Raw genomic sequence first — 17,660 nt, forward strand, 5'->3', positions numbered from 1 at the left:
CTGACCAAGGCAGTAATTTATTTTATTAAAAACATAAACTAAACGTAACGTTTCAACCTTCTAGCAAGGTCTTCATCAGACTCTGTATCAAGTACAAAAGTAACAAGATACACAAAAAGGGCATTATATATACACAAACTTCACTCCCTCCAGACTATTAGAAAGTTGTTAGGAACTTTCTAGCAGGTGGCTTTTACTTTCCAACTCTTTTAAAGAGTGGAAAGGACAAGAGAGAAAGAGGAGAGGAGAAGGGAGAAAAATGAAGGAAAAAGAGCGTGAGATATTCTATATGAATATCTCTTCACATTCTATATGAAAGTAATTATGTTTAGCCTTTTAGGTGAAAGTACAGTTGCAAAGTAAAAGCCACCTGCTAGAAAGTTCCTAACAACTTTCTAATAGTCTGGAGGGAGTGAAGTTTGTGTATATATAATGCCCTTTTTGTGTATCTTGTTACTTTTGTACTTGATACAGAGTCTGATGAAGACCTTGCTAGAAGGTTGAAACGTTACGTTTAGTTTATGTTTTTAATAAAATAAATTACTGCCTTGGTCAGCATATTTATATTTTTTCATAATCATGGAAACAAGGCTTCATGGTGTTACAATAATAAGTTAGAAGAAATAACTCGCATTTTCACAACTACCAATATTCTCGTTTTTAATTACATCGAAAATTATTTCTCGAAGATATCGGTTATACTACAAGAAAGCAAATCAAAGTTAAAGTAAAAGTTCAACTATACGTATACCAAACGACATTTACAATATTGGAGGGACAGAATACTTAAAAAAAAAATATTGTTTCATTCGAAGGTAAAGTCGTAGTGTAGTGGTTCTTCTACCTGGTTTAAGGAGCTAAAGGTTGTAGGGTAGTGGTTACCGTTCAGGATTGTCAATCTGATGGTCGTAGGTTCAAACCCTTCCGGTGGCAGAAAATTTTCGTAAGTTTTAGACATATCCCATTGTGTTCATTCTCCACGCCGTGTGAAACGGAATGATTCAGTTTGGAATTAACGATGGGGGGGCGGGGTAAATATTGAATTACAAAATCTCCATTTCAACGAACCGAGAAGTGGAGAAAAATTAAATAATTCTTATAAATATTAAAAATTACTTTCATTTTTTTAGTGGTGTAATCGTAGGTAAAATCAAAGATCTTACATGGAAGATTTTAATTTGCTCTGAACTCAGCCAAAAGGCATTTCGCACCGATCTAATATATTCTCCAATACATTTCAAAATGTTATTGAATGTTTCATGTCGATAATTTTGACCAATGCATCCATTCTTGACGCTCAGACGATATTTTCTGCAACTACCTCTTCTCTCCAGTTCCTTCTCCTTCTTCTCTCCCCTCTTTCCGTTCTGCTTTTATCTCATATCGCCTTCCCTTCTTTTCTCGCATCTTATCTCCATCTCACTCTTCTCCACTCCTCTTATCTCCTTCCCTGTCTTAGATTTCCGACTCCACTGCACTATTCTCTCTTTTTCTCTCCTTTACTCTACTCTCCTCTTCACTCTTCTCGTCTCCTCCTCTCCTCTCGTTTTCCTCCTCTTTTCTCTTCTTTGTTCTTTTTTCCTCATCTCTCCTCGAATCTTTTTCCATTCTCCTCACTACATCTCCTCTCCTCGTCTATCCTATATTTCTTCTCTCCTCTACTTTTCCTCTTCTCCTTTCGCTTTCTCTTTCTCCTCTCCTTTGTGACCTTTCGTTTCCTCTCACCTCTTTTCCTTACTGTAGACTCATCAGGGATGAAATACTAGAAAACCTATTTTTTTCTTTTAGAAAGAATTTTGTCATTTGCGATATAATAGTGATATTTTTAATAATTTTATACAATAATACTTGTTTATATTTCTTTCGCGTGTTTTATAAATATCTATTGTGCATGTGGCAACCCTGAAATTGAGCCTAACTCTGCAGCAACCCACCAACGACTTGTGTAAATTGGGTTGCCTAGTTTAAAATGTCGTTGTCCTAAAACTTTTGAGAGACACTGTACATTGGGACCAAGTTCAAGACACTGATTATATAAAGTACACAATACGTTAAGGAAGAAAGGCTGTATCAAATAACATAATGTTAAAAAGAAATGTGAGATTCAGTTTCTGCATTCGATAGTTTCTAATTATTTTTCTATGTTTGGCGAGGGAAAGAACGATATATATATATAACTGACTCAAAAACGTAACAAATATTAAATAAATATGAAAATAATAAATCCTACCTTGTGTATTAACATGACAATCTAATTACAGGTAGACATAATAGAAGTTGTTTGGGGGTAGGGGTTCTTCATGTCCATCGTGAGGGAAATCCACTCTCTTTTGTTGAATATAAATGTACATTATTTTAGCATTATTATAGATGATGATAATAATTAGAAGAAAACAATATATATAAACCTATATAATTAGTTACTCATGTTCTCACGTAAAAAAAATCCAGAATTTTTACCTTTTAACGGTTGACTCTACCAAATTTTAATTTTCACATTTGTTGTAACATGAAATTCTTACCATTGCGTTATTCTAGTTCTGGAAAAAGATTAACTGTTTTTCTGCAGAACCTATATTTAACAGTTGGGCTGAAAAGTTCGTAGGCTAACATAGTAAAAAATATTTTTTTGACAAAATTCGATTTTATTATTCAATATAGTTGCCTTCAAGGGCGATACAACGATTATAGCGGTCATACAATTTTTCGATGCCATTTTTATAGTACGATTTCTCTTTAGCCTCAAAATAGGCCTCAGTTTCGGCGATTACCTCTTCATCAGTGCTAAATTTCTTTCCAGCGAGCATTCTTTTAAGATCTGCAAACAGGAAAAAGTCACTGGGGGCCAGATCTGGAGAATATGGTGGATGGGGAAGCAATTCGTAGTCTAATTCATATAATTTTGCCATCGTTTTCATTGATTTGTGACACGGTGCATTGTCTTGATGAAACAGCACTTTTTTCTTCTTCAAATGGGGCCGTTTTTTCGTGATTTCATCCTTTAAACGCTCCAACAACGCTATGTAATAATCGCTGTTGATGGTCTGGCCCTTTTTGAGGTAATCGATGAATATAATACCATGCGCATCCCAGAATACTGATGCCATAACCTTGCCAGCCGACTGTTGCGTCTTTCCACGCTTTGGATTCGGTTCATCACGTGCAGTCCACTCGGCTGACTGTCGATTGGACTCTGGAGTGTAGTTATGGAGCCACGTTTCATCCATTGTAATATATCGACGGAAAAATTCGTGTTTATTACGGTTGAATATCGCTAAACATTGCTCCGAATCATCAAAACGTTGTTGCTTTTGATCGATTGTGAGCACGCGCGGCACCCATTTTGCACACAGCTTTCGCATGTTCAAATATTCATGCACAATATGTCCAACACGTTCCTTTGATATTTTTAAAGTCTCAGCTATCTCGATCAACTTCACTTTACGATAATTTAAAATTATTTTGTGGACTTTTTTGATGTTTTCGTCGGTAACAGCCTCTTTGGGGCGTCCACTGCGTGCATCGTCTTCGATGCTCATTTCGCCTCGTTTAAATTTAGCAAACCACTTCTCAACGGTTGATTTTCCTGGTGCAGAGTCGGAATAATGTTTATCAAGCCAAGCCTTGGCTTCAACAGTATTTTTTTTCGCCAAAAAGCAATGCTTTATTAACACACGAAATTCTTTTTTATCCATTTTTTCACAATAACAAAAGCTGCTTCACTCACAATGATATATCTCACGAACTAATTATCCGGCAGCTGTGAAATTTATACACGTATCTTTTGAAGGTTAGTACTAAGTAAAAATCACATGGATTTAATTCTAGTAACGCCATCTATGAATCAGCCTACGAACTTTTCAGCCCACCTGGTAAATTAATACTTGTTGGATCTTTAGTAGGCTAAAGCATATAAATTTTCTTAGTCGACCATAACAAACATTTAAAAAGTATTTCTTGATCATTAGCTGTCTGTTTCACGTTAGCCGGGTGATTTATCAACGATTACATTGATGAAGGTACGAAATGATACTTCAGGAAAAAGCTTGTATTTGAAAATCTACACTGTAAAATAATTCTCCATTTGTTCGAAAGAAAAGTTGAAAAAGATTGGGTTCACTGACTTCAATTTTCTCTTATCGATTTTGAAAGCACTGTAAAATGAATCTACAGATATTAAATTTGTAGGTATTAGAGCACCATCACCGCAAGGTTGCTGTAATTTTTTACAGTGTGAAATTATGTTCCAAATTTGACTATTATGTTATGGGAGTGTGGATGAGATAATAAAGATATTCTTTCTTCTTTTCCAGATATTATTTTCCTTATTTTTTCTCTCGTTGATCAGAAACTGAACTATCTATATTGTAAAAAAGTTGAATTTAACTTTACTGTAAAATTACCGACAGCTACGCCAGTGTTGTTACCGTTAAATTACAGTCGTTCCCCCGTAAAAATAACATAAACTGCTGAAACAAGAAACGAACCATAAGCAAAGCAACAACTCAGAGCTTTTCGCTTTTCATTTTATGTATGTGGTGTCTAGATACCAGATATCCATTTTTATGTACTTAAAAGTAAATTATATTACATTTTAGTATCAACCTGCATCCTTTACGATAACAATATATGCTTTACAACAGTTTTACAATACATTTTTAATTATTCGTAGTCATGTACGGTATTTGTAATATTTTACAATGTAATGAAATACACTCTGGAGGTATTCTAAAATGTAACGAGAAACACTGATATATTTATTTACTTTACTGATAGGTAATCATCACTGAAGTTTTATTTTTATTTCCTTCTTTTATTCCAGGCATCAACTACTATCCTCTTCCTGCCACCTTTGAAACTGGAATCTTGATCGCAGGTATGGGGGGAATCATGTTTTCCATACTTCCCATGCCATCCATACTTTGATAGCACAGTGTGACATATGAAAATAGGCTAGATCTAAATTTCAAGAGAAACAGGATTGTATGCTTTATTTTAGTGTAACTTTAATCCTAAAGCTGATTAAAACCGAATATTGTCGCTAGGGGTAGAGGATCTTAAAAAAACTAAAGTTGAATCCAAGATGGCCGCCATGTTGGTCACCCGCCCCCCTCTCCCCTGTACCATGTATCGACATTTTTAATTCATGTTTTACCATTCATACTTGCTTTAAAGAGGTGTTTCCATACTTATGGACCATCCTGTAGTATGTTTTGCTATTCTTTTAGAGATTATACAGCGTGAGGCACCTAAAAGTACCACCTGAAATAGCGAAGAAACCAGAAACAGTAGCGATGTGAGGTTTGCGGGAAACAATAATATCAAATGGGGCTCGTAAATCGGAGGTATGGGGTGGGTCGAAAAATATCGACAAATGGGGCATCTGGAGCAAAGTCATATTTTTTTTAAATGGAACGATATACAATAACATGCATAATATAAAAGAGCACACGCAGAGAAACACAACGCCGTTGGTCTCATGCATCTACTGCACATAGGAACGAAGATATTGCCATGTGAAAATATGTAAACAAACTAACAAGTGGCCCACTTGACCGTCAGTACCACGGCATGTAAGACTTCTCAGGTGCCTGACAGAACTGCCTTTACGCAGAGCAAGTTTTGATAGCAGGTCCACGAGATCGTGTTAGTTCATAGCAAGCAGTCGTAGTGGTAAGAGCGAAGATTATGGTGTTCACAAACATAGAAAAAGCGGACATGATCCTGATTTATGGGGAATGCCGAAAGAATGCCTCAGAAGCCTACCGTGTGTACGCAGAGAGATATCTGGACAGACGACAGCCATCTCGACGTCTGTTTGGTAAGTTATTTATTAAATTAAGAGACACCGGAAGTGTAACACCACGAGCACGTGTGCGGAACAAGCCAACTACAGGTGAGGCAGGTGCAACAAATGTTCTCGCCGCTGTTGCTGTGAATCCGCACGTTAGCTCCCGTGAAATTGTCAGGGATGCTGGGATGAGTCAGCGAAGTGTATTGCGCATTCTGCACACACACAAGTTTCACCCATATCATATCTCCCTCCATCAGGAACTTCACGGGAATGATTTTGTGGACCGTGTTCGGTTTTGCACATGGATGTTACGACACGACACACCCGATTTGTCACGTATCCTCTTCACTGACGAGGAAACTTTTACCAATCATGGAAATGTCAACCTAATCGCCAAGTGGAACGCCAGCGCCCATGGAGTTTGAACGTGTGGTGTGGTATAGTGGGTGAACATCTCATTGGCCCTTTTTTATACAAGGGACACTGAATGCTGACCGATACATACAGTTTTTACTACATGAACTGCCTGTACTATTGGAGAACATACCACTTCAGACAATGAGGGAAATGTGGTACCAACATGACGGGTGCCCAGCTCACAGTTCAAGACGCGCTACAGCATGAGTGGAAAATACATTTCCAAATCGTTAGATTGGACGTGGAGGGCCTGTCAAATGGCCGGATCGTTCCCCAGATTTCACACCGTTAGACTTTTTCCTGTGGGGAAAGCTGAAGGACATTGTCTACCGGGATGTGCCAACAACTCCAGAGGATATGCAACACCGCATTACTACTGTTTACATATTTTCACATGGCCATATCTTCGTTCCTATGTGCAGTAGATGCATGAGACCAACGGCGTTGTGTTTATCTGCGTGTGCTCTTTTATATTATGCATGTTATTGTATATCGTTCCATTTAAAAAAAATATGACTTTGCTCCAGATGCCCCATTTGTCGATATTTTTCGACCCACCCCATACCTCCGATTTACGAGCCCCATTTGATATTATTGTTTCCCGCAAACCTCACATCGCTACTGTTTCTGGTTTCTTCGCTATTTCAGGTGGTACTTTTAGGTGCCTCACGCGATATATATAACTAAAGATTTATTACGAAGTGTTCCTTAGTTTGAACGTTACAGGCAAAGTAGTCGGCTGTGATCATTTGTGCATATTGATTCTTACTACAGTATGTATTAAACATAAAATATTCAGCTGGTTACTACTGATCCAATTCTTCTACTGGAAATGTTACAAAAAAACACAAAATTGTGATTTAATTGATGCAACCCACAAATGGCAATCACAGCTGTGATTTTATCCAAACAACAAACTGTAAATAACTATTTTTATATTTCTCTTCGATCATTGCTTTCCTTTTGTCTCTTACAACGGATTGTAAATTAAAATGCATCATTGTTAGGATTCCTTAGTTGGTGCCTAGGCATTAGGGTAGCCACGGTGTGGGCGAGGGGGCTCTAGCCCACCTTCCCGCCCACTAAAGTGATACGCATTCAAATTTTTGATAAGTATTTATAGAAAAGCAAGCGTCTCTCCCTTCACACACACACACACACACACACACACACACACACACACACACACACACACACACACACACACACCGACAAGCACATATACGAGGGTTGGGGAGTAAGTCATGGTAACCCAGTAATAATTCGACAATCGAAGGATGTATTAAAAATTTGTTATATACAACTGAAAGAGTATCCATTATGGATATTTTGTTGGTAGGAATGATGGAAGAAAACCCAAGCAACCCTGTGACATACACATGTATTAATGTACAAGTTATAAAAACCTGTCTGGCCCTGTGACATACACATAATCAGACAAGTTTTTGTAACATGTATGTCACAGGGACAGACAGATTTTTGTAACTTGTACATTAATACATGTGTATGTCACAGGGTTGCTTGGGTTTTCTTCCATCATTCCTACCAACAAAATATCCATAATGGATACTCTTTCAGTTGTATATAACAAATTTTTAATACATCCTTCGATTGTCGAATTATTACTGGGTTGCCATGACTTACTCCCCAACCCTCGTAGGTATATACACAGACGGAGTTTCAGAATCAAATATAGTAGAGTTAGAATCAAACAGAGAGAGAGAGAGGGGGGGAAAGAGAAAGTATGGGATGCAGAAATAAGGAGAGAGAAACTGAAAGAAAAGAGCTACAGAAGGAGGAAAAGATAGGTAGAGAAAGAGAAGAAGATGGAGAGAAGATAAGGAGATATAGAGAATAGGGCGAGAAATAGAGAGAGAGAGAGGGAGGAAGAAATAAAGAAAAGGCTAGGTAATAAAGATGGAGAGGATGTGAGACAAGAATAGAGACACACTAATAGAAATGAGCTACAGAAGGTGGAAGAGATAGGTAGAGCCAGTAGCGTACGCAGGATTATTTTTAAAACTTTCTCCAAATTTACATTACCATTGTTTTATTATACTTTAATGAAATAATAATAATCACAATCAATTAATAATACTTATAATTAATTAATTAGCTGAATTACTACTAATAATACTACTAATACCACTACTACTATTAAGTACTAGAGATCTACATAAATATAGTATTTACGAAAGCAATAGAACAATATCACTTTCTAGTCATTCGAGTTTTATCAAATTCTGGGAGCATTTTTTTGTTTCTTTGTTACGAAATAATTGTCTGGTCAACGAAGTGAGACATTTTAAGGGTGAAGAAAATCCATAAAAACAAGAAAATATATTAAAATAAATTAAAATAATCAAAGTATGGAACTCATCCAAGGAGCTGCGGTAGTCTGGTCGGTAGAGCGTCTGACAGCCACGCATGAGATCCGGGTTCGATTCCCGGAATTGGTTGGAATTTTTCCGGCTTCTTCTCTTCATAAATGTCCCCGATAATTCACATCTGGATTGTCTCTCTGTTCTTGCCAACAAAACATTTTACAATAGTTAAGCTTATTGCCGTTCGAATAATTGTATAGTCAACAAGGTGAGACATTTTAAAAGGGAGACATTCAAACATGCTGCGGTAAACAATGGGAAGGCGGACTGGTGAATGTTCTTGTCCGCCTAGCCTTTGTCTATACATTAGCCGCTTACAACGAACCAAGAACTTTATTTAGTTAATTCTCATTGTTCACACAAAAAAATACATGTTCATTGAACACTGGCGTACGTAGAGGGGTGGCTGATGGGGTTACAGCCCTTACCAAAATTTTGAGAAAATCAGAATTTTCAAATAAAAATCCGTTAAGAACTTTAAAAAATCAAAATGTGTAAATGCGAAACCTCTTTTAAAGTGAGTCCCGATTACCATTTTTGTCTTTGAATACAATTTTAATAGACTGAAAAGCTCGAAAAGTACGAAATATTTTATTATGCATCCTTCCCTCCAAAACGAAGGCATGTGCTATCCACATTTACTATTCCAGCCCATCCCGAAAAAAAAATCCTGCGTACGCCAGTGTATTGAACATTGTTGCAACTGAGATACAAAACAAGCTTACTCTCTTTTAAATCATAGTTGCCCTCATATTTTATTTTCAAGAATACTTGTTAATTTTCAAGGCTTTCTCTCTGAAAGACCAATGTGTTTGGAATGCTGTGCTTTTTTTCTTCGCGCTGCATGGAAATAATAATTCAAATTATTATTATTATTATTATTATTATTATTATTATTAGTAGTAGTAGTAGTAGTAGTAATAGTATTGTCCTAGATCTTTGACTGTGGTAAGTTGGCCATTTAATTATTTTTTTCCACAGCATTTTTCATAACATTTCACAAGCTCAGGGGGGGTTAAACCCCGTAACCCCCTCCCTTGCGTACGCCACTGGGTATAGAAAGATAAGAAGATAGATAGAAGATAAGGAGATATAGATAATATGGCGAGAAAGAGAAAAAGATAGATAGAGAGAGGGAGAGGAAGAAAGAAAGGATAGGCGAGGAAATAGAAGATAGAGAAGATGGGAGACAAAAATAGAGGCACTGACTGTAAGGAGCTACAGAAAGAAAGAGAAGCTAAAAAGAGAATAGATTGAGAAAAGAGGGAGAAGCAGAATAAGAAAGAAACAGAGGAAGGGGAAAGGCTTACCCTTGAGCTTCCCGAAACGAAATGCTATGGCAAAGCCACTGCGTCTAGGCCTATCCTATTCTCTCTGTTCCTACTACAGTACTAAATTCTTTGAGATTAATTACCTGGTCCATTTCGTATTTCTTTAAACCACCATTCTCTTCGCAGGGCATGGGAAATTTCAACACACTTTGTTCCTACTGTGTGGATCGATATATGCGTGTGGAATCATGTCATTTCAAGCCATGAATTACCTGCTGCCACCCATCCAGTGTGCTTTCGGTATTGACGACACAGACAAGATGATGTGGAACTTCATCTCGTTTGCAGGTACGCTTTTTCTATTTTTCACCTACACTCTGTCCCGAGACGTGCATTCCCTTAACACACAGATTGTTTTAATTAAAAGATGTCACATTTACAAGTAATCATGCACCTTTGTCACAGACGATCTTACAAATGTCTTCCTTGTACTACTACACGTTTATCACATCTTTTGGGAAAGTCTACATTCACACGCACGAGTTTGTTTTCACATAAGAATCGTACATAAAAATTATTTGTTCTATAGTGTACTTATGCTGCAGCGTCATAACAACACTTACAACTAGGGTTGGAAGTTGAAGAAAAATCATCCCTTTTTCTGGGTCTTGAAAACCAGAAAACATCGTTTTTATTTTGCATTTTTTTGCACTTTCGGCCCTTTTTGGCTTTTAGGTCATTTTCCAGTATTTTTGTCGTTTTCGTTGCATTTTTAAAACCATTTTAGAGGTTTCTTCCTTCCCTGTTGTTGTTTCATGCATTTGCTAGCATAACTTACATATTTAACAAGTATGAATTGAAAATATGATCACTGAAAGATTGCATCGTGCAAGATCCACTCTGAAAGGAGGTGAATTGCTTACACAGAAAAACTAACAGTGTATTTTATGTGACCTTGAACTAAATATGTAAAAAAATACTTTAGTATTTCATTGCTTTTTCCCGTTTTCTTTTGTAGTTTAAACCGCCAAACAACAGGTATTATCGAATTATTCAACTATTCTCTGGTAATTTATGAAAAATAAAGCTTTCGTTTTAAGAGTAAAAATTAGTTTAAGGGCATTATTTAAAATAAATTTGAGGCCATTCTACAGTTCATATTTTGAGATTTTATAGGTCATCAATTTCCGTGCCCTAATAATAATGCTTATTGATTTACCACTTAACAAAACACACAGAAGGAATTGAGAATCTTCTTCACGACACACACACACCCAAATACTGATATTAACGACACACAGAAAGGTGCCACATTCCGACGACGTGGATCTATTCTCGATATCATGTTGTTGATCACAGGTAGCTCTGTCGCAGTATTCCGTGGTGTACTAATCGAAGAGAAACTTGACTAAGCCTCGGCTTGGAAAGATACTAAATGTGCTATGCGCTTTGTTGAGGGGATGTACACATTTGATTTCGCCGCTAAATGGCGTGCTTCCAGCCGGTACACGTGCACGCGCTCGAGTGGCACAATGTTCAAATGAAGGCACTGTATGTATGTATTGATGTGTTGTTTTTCTTTCCTTTTTTTCAGGTTCGCTCACAGGTTGTCTTTTCTGGGGTGTGCTGGGAGATGCCGTCGGCCGGAAGCCAACGTTAATGTGGTCGCTCCTTGCTCTGTCTCTTTGCGAGTTCGTGCAGAGTTTGGTTCCTAACTTCTCCTTGTACTCTGTGCTGGAGTTCCTGACTGCGTTCAGGTATGGAAGATTCAATTGCATCTATGGCGCATGTTCTAGTATTGTTCTCTTTACTATATCTTGTCTGCTGTGAACTTTCATCGACTTTACCTGGAGCAAATCCTCGTTATTGCCCAACTTCCGAGATCGTGTATAAAACGTATGAACAACCTGAGTTGAAATTTTATTGCAGAACAACTGATTCCGTTGCAGGGGATCACCAGGACACTTCTGGATTGTAACAGTCCCATCAACTTTCAGTGGAATCATTGCAACGCAGAAGTGATCGTCACGACAAAACTCCACCGGAACCTGAAGACCAAGCAATTTAAAGAATTTCTGCCCTAAGAACCATAAGTTTGTATTAATGCTGATTTTTAAGTTGCATGTGGCTGCACAAATAATTTGCAAACATTTAAATGTGTGTACAAATTAATTTATCAAATCTGAAAAATATAGTAACATTTCATGCAGTACTGATAAAGTTTAATCCTTTGCAAAAATTATATTTTCTGTCGTCTCAGCGCGGCTGCACCTTGCACCATCGTCTTCCCATATGTAGCAGAGTTCGTAAGCAAGGAGCGGAGAGGTTGCTACGTGTGTCTTCTACTCCTGTTTTGGTGCATCGGGATGGTCTCCCTCTCAGGTATTCTCAGAAAGAAAAGGGTTATGCACATTTATTTAAGTACTGATGGTGCTGTTGCGATCATAAGGGGACCCAGTCGTTAGGTTATAGTTAATAAAGGGTGTCTTGAAACGGAGATGTAGAGAAGAGAAAAATAGTTTCAAAGAGATTTAATCATGGAAAACAATAGTGCAAAGGATACCATTCATTAGAAGAGATCGGAAAATTCATGATTTGAAGAAGGCTTCTAGTAAGATGATGACCATTTACGTTCAAACATTCCTGTAGTAGCTGAGGGACATCTTGCATTGCTCGACGTTACATGTCCACAGGAAACTGGGAAATTTCCTCGCAGAATCTTTCAACTCGACCTGCTACAACTAAAGAATCGTTCAGATTCCTTTGCACTATTATTTTCCATGATTAAATCTCTTTGCAACTATTTTTCTCTTCTCTATACCTCCGTCTCAAAATGTCCCATCTTTTTTTAAACGCCTTTTATATTTAGTGTAAATGCAAGCAAGAATATGTACACATGAGATGTGATTAGCTTATTTACTGAACAGTCCTTCCTGCTGGTGACTCTACAGGGGAGTAAGTCGGGCACACCCATCTCACCCTAGGGATGGAGTTGCCCCCAATATTTTTAAAAAAATATCTGTTGACTATCAATATTTAATTGCATTATTATTCCTCTATGCAATATTCTGCATTATTGTTTGGTAATTTCTGACAGTATTTGTGAATCACATCACTGTGTGCCACTCTTAGCCCCTGTTTCTAATTTTCTTCTGGCGCTGTTGTTGACCTTCGAGCATGCGTCTGCCTCAAGAGTCTGTGGAGGGACGTCGTTCATTACGGCAGAAAAGGGGAGAAAGCCATTGAGCGTAGCAAACCAGTGCTCACTGCTTCAAACGGATGGTAGCTGCAGTTGCATTAACCCTCTATGCACTCACTTCCCCTCTCACACGTTCATTGATCGAGCACAACTTGCGCAGAGGACTTGTTTTCGTTTGCTTGCTGCACAGACTTCTGGGACACAGTAAGCATACAGTATGAAGGATTCTGGGCGTGTAGAAGCACAGATAAACGTATTATAGGCAGATGAACTTAGATAGAAAAACCTCTTTGCTGACCTCCTGCTGGAAATTGCTCTCCGCAAGAATTTTCCAAATAATCCGCTAAGAGGCGCCACTTGCACTCTTGCTTCCACTTCTTCTGACAAAAAGAATAAGAGATGGCGCTGCTAAATTTCAACCCTGTCGAAGGCTAAGCCTGACGTCATTAAATCCCCATAAGGATGTATGTTCCCGAGAAAAATTATACATATAATGCGTTTATCTGTGGTAGAACTTTGTGGGATTAAATTAAGTTTCATTCGAACAAATGATTTGTACTGGTTAACTTGGCATTGCTTCATCAAGCAAGTTGCTAGCATTTTTTTTTCACTTCAACTGAGAAAACGAGGGCGTCGAGTAGCTATCCCGTTTTATATATTATGAAATTTCAGAAACTTACACCTTTGTCTTAATACAGTCGTAATACACTGTATATACTTCGCACCATCCAATCAATACTATTTTTTTCACAACGAGCCTTTTTATTTAATGCAGAAATAATTTATCATTGTTTTATCACAGGTCTTGCCTGGCTCATACTTCCCATAAACTGGAAATGCTTCTATTTCGAACGTCTGGCCTTCTGTCCGTGGAATGCTTTCCACTTGGCCCTTGGCATCCAACCTCTTGTGATGGCTCTACTCCTGATCCAATCGCCTGAAAGCCCGGGGTTCCTTATGGCAAAGGGGATGAAAGACAAAGCCCTTCGTGTTTTTCAGGAGGTCTATAGCGTCAACGAAGGTGTACCTGGCAAGTACTTTCCTGTAAGTTCGTTTCAAAACTTCTTCTTAAGTACTCCACTCTGATGATGGTTCGTTAAAGATTTTTCTCATTCGATTTTTTTACTCTTTTTTTTCTCATGTCTTAGTATTTACAGATGGAGGCTGTGGAAGTTAGTTATATACAAGAACGAAGGTCATCCAGAAAAAAAGAGACGTTTTGGTGTAAAACACAAACGACAAATGGTATGTGCCAAAATTTTACGGCACAGAAACTACATACCTTACTTAGGCCAGTCAACACGGGGGTCCAATAAGGAAAAAAAAATCAGGGAAAGTTGGAACAAATGTTATTATCTTCCTAAAGGGTTATCCTAACAACATATGAATTTTGCACTTCTGTACCACCCCGGATTTGGCCGCCATCTTGGAAAAATGGCGCCCAAAATAAGTTTTCTTGGAAGTATCTCACTTGGAAAGAATATTACAGCGAAAGAGGTTATGACAAACGTTAATCTACATACAATTAAAACAAAAACGTTTCTGTGGATTTTTCTTCTAGGATGCGTCGTTTGGGTGCTAGATAAGCGAGAAATTTTACGTTTTTTTCGCCTCATTTTGCAAGTTCGACTCACGGAAATCTCTTACATGATGTTTTGTAGTTTTTCTCCTCTATAAAACTGGACTTATTACATTTGTTCTTTCTTACAGAATGTCATTTATGGGTTCAATTGCTTTTATCATTGCAGGCTGTACTTTATGGAAAATAGTTTACTGTCACCTGTGTGCAGGAGATAATACGTGTGGTCTGAAAGTCAAGGAATCTCCAAAGGAACATGTTGACTTTGTAAATGTCTGTCTCGCTCTAGGGCTTGTCCCAATTTATAAACATTTGTTTCTTTATCGTCTCTATTTCGACTCGAATCTCGAAATAAATACTACACACAATATATACAGCATGTCATTCTAAAACTTTCACAGATTTATAGAGGCCATTTAGGCTAACAACTTTTAATTATCAAGTTGTTTTTTTGTTCGATGCTTCCTTTCCAAGCTACAAACCTTTGACCAAAAGGACGAGACAGGCATTTGAAATGGACACGTGCGAAATGTGTTTCAACATTAATTACTGAAAAGGTACACCTCAAGGTAAAATAATGTAGATGTAAAATAATGTAGATGTAAAATAATGTAGATTTAAAAGTAATGGGAAATGTCAAAATGAGACAAACTAAATACATTACAGGTTCGAGATTTGGTTGTACCAAGTGGCACTACTCGTGCTAAGGGAAGCGCACCCAGTACTTGGGTTAGGATGAAGGCTATTTTCTGTCCTCCACTTCTACGTCACACGATCACCATTGTTATTGGCCAAGCTACACTTGCGTGCAGGTATGCTCTATGTTAATACATTTGTTTAATGAATTAACTTATGAACTTTGATTTTTTATGCACAATATTCGTGGAATTCTTTAATATCTAGGGTGTTCGGGAAAATGCAATTCAGTCAAAAAATTCAATTTTGCAGAGACAGTTATGTTTGTTTATTCTCTTGATATCAAACATTACAGACATGATATAAATGTTGGATCATCACTGTTTACTCATGTCCAGTATAAAATTAGATATACTTATAATATTTGCTTTAATTGAGTTGTCAGTGTGACTAAAATGAGAGCAATAAAAAAATCTCTGTGACTTATGCGCCTTTTTCCGAACACCTGCTGTCTCCATGCTTCAAACGTGCATGTTTTTCAAGAGCTACATTGGTTATACGTTTAGAGAATATACACAAGCTTAACAGACAGTTATCACGAAGATAAAATGGAGCTCTTTTTAGTAATGGGAGGCTCCTTGACTCATGATTCATACATGTAAACGCTTTCACAAGAAGAACTGTCTTCAAAGTTTACAGAGCTCAAGTAAATATTGAATGAGCTATTTAGTCGCATAAAAAAAAATTACAATCTTAAAGATTGATTGAAAAGTTGGTTGAAATTAAAACTGTGGGCGTGTCAACATTTGGGCTATTTACACTCGACGCATTACTGTAGGTAAAATCAACACCTGTCTCTGATTACTAAAATCTCCTAACCGATGTTAAAATCTGAGGCTGTAAAGGGACACTCAGTACATTATAAGGATAAAGCAGAGGAGAACACACAACACCACAGAGGATTATACCACAGATAAAGATATATAAGCAGATCTTCATCTAAGGCAGGAAAACCGGTGCACGGACCTTCCACTGGGAACGGCCGCTTGCAAGAAGTTTCGGAATAATACGTTGAGAGGCGCTGAGAGGCACTACTCGAAACCTTGCTTCCACTTCTGTCACAAAAAGACAACAGATGGCACTGCTAAATTTCAACGCTCGGGTGCTAAGCCTGACGTCAGCGAATACCGAGACAACTTTCACTTGCGAAGCTTTAGGGCTTCGGCATTGGACATTGACAGCGAAGGCGTGGCTTTTACTAGCTTATATCTTTATCTGTGATTATACTGGCCGTAAATCCAAACGCCAGAGTCACGTTGTCCTCTAAGATTACAGTTACAGAGATGTACTACGTGGAAGTGAAGTTCACTTTTGCGTATCTTCTGAGAAAGTCGCCCCTTAAGACATCTGACTAATAACTTTTACAAAATCCAAAAATGGATGAAAACAAAAAAAATCCCTAGTCAGCATTGGAACAGTGTGAGAAAATGAACGATTTATTAATGTAATTATTTTAATGTTTTCCTTTAGTTATTGTTGGGAAAAAGAACATTAATAACCATTAATTATTACTAATATTAATAGTATTAATAGTAGTGGTAGTACTGACAGTAACAATAATGCGCAAAATGCAAAGAGAGGTAATTTCCTTACATCTTCTTCAAAGAAAAGAAGGTTAAGTCGCGCACTGCTTAAACGTACAGTCACCGGCAATAAAAATGGAATGCCTATATCCTATAATAATGGCTTCCCTGCAATGTGTGTTGCCTAACTCTCTTGTGATAGCATAAGTTCCTATGGAAAAGTTGTTATCGTATCATGCCGAAGGCGTGACTCTATCCCAGGACCTCGGGCGTCATAAATCGACAAGCTAATCACTTCTTCAAGGGGTTCGGCCAAATCACTGGCAGTTAGCTTCTTACAAGCAGATTACGCCAGCGACAGCCAGTGGAGTTGTAAAACTCCGCTGACACGACATTAGGCCGATGAAAATAAGTAAACGAAGCTTTATGCTAAAAGCACCGTTGGCGACAGTCTCGTCAACGGTGTTAACAATTGGAAGTCCGAATTCCATTTAAATAGTTCGCGTGAGAATATCTCATCCTCAGTTGCTTTCAGTTATACCTCAGATGTAGTAAGTGCGCTCCGTAATTGATGCTAGAAAATGAAAGAATTGTCGCCGGAAAGTATAGTTAGAAAACCGGAACTACGCTAGTGTTAGGAGCACGGAGTTGCGCTACCTAGAACGTTTTATTTCAGGGTAGAACCTCGTCTACTAGGACAAGCAGAGAAGATCATCGCTATCGAACTACAGGTACGAACATTCCTTTATCATGTCCTCACCCTGCCTGTCCAGTCAGTAGAAGTGTTTTATATTTAA

At 37.8% G+C, this 17,660-nt stretch overlaps 1 protein-coding gene across 1 annotated transcript in view; it reads left to right on the forward strand.

Annotated features, from left to right (window-relative positions):
- Nucleotides 1–17,660, forward strand: part of LOC145978148 (synaptic vesicle glycoprotein 2A-like) — a 43,461-nt gene that overhangs the window by 25,108 nt on the left and 693 nt on the right. Inside the window, exons 2-7 of the mRNA XM_083110588.1 lie at nucleotides 4,823–4,876; nucleotides 10,053–10,214; nucleotides 11,461–11,623; nucleotides 12,127–12,248; nucleotides 13,868–14,109; nucleotides 15,311–15,456. Of these exons, the coding sequence (XP_082966714.1) occupies nucleotides 4,823–4,876; nucleotides 10,053–10,214; nucleotides 11,461–11,623; nucleotides 12,127–12,248; nucleotides 13,868–14,109; nucleotides 15,311–15,456 (889 nt within the window). The remainder of the gene's footprint in view (nucleotides 1–4,822; nucleotides 4,877–10,052; nucleotides 10,215–11,460; nucleotides 11,624–12,126; nucleotides 12,249–13,867; nucleotides 14,110–15,310; nucleotides 15,457–17,660) is intronic.

This window comes from Lepisma saccharinum, chromosome 24, assembly GCF_977018435.1.
Source record: "Lepisma saccharinum chromosome 24, izLepSacc3.1, whole genome shotgun sequence".
NCBI classification, from domain to species: Eukaryota; Metazoa; Arthropoda; class Insecta; order Zygentoma; family Lepismatidae; genus Lepisma; species Lepisma saccharinum.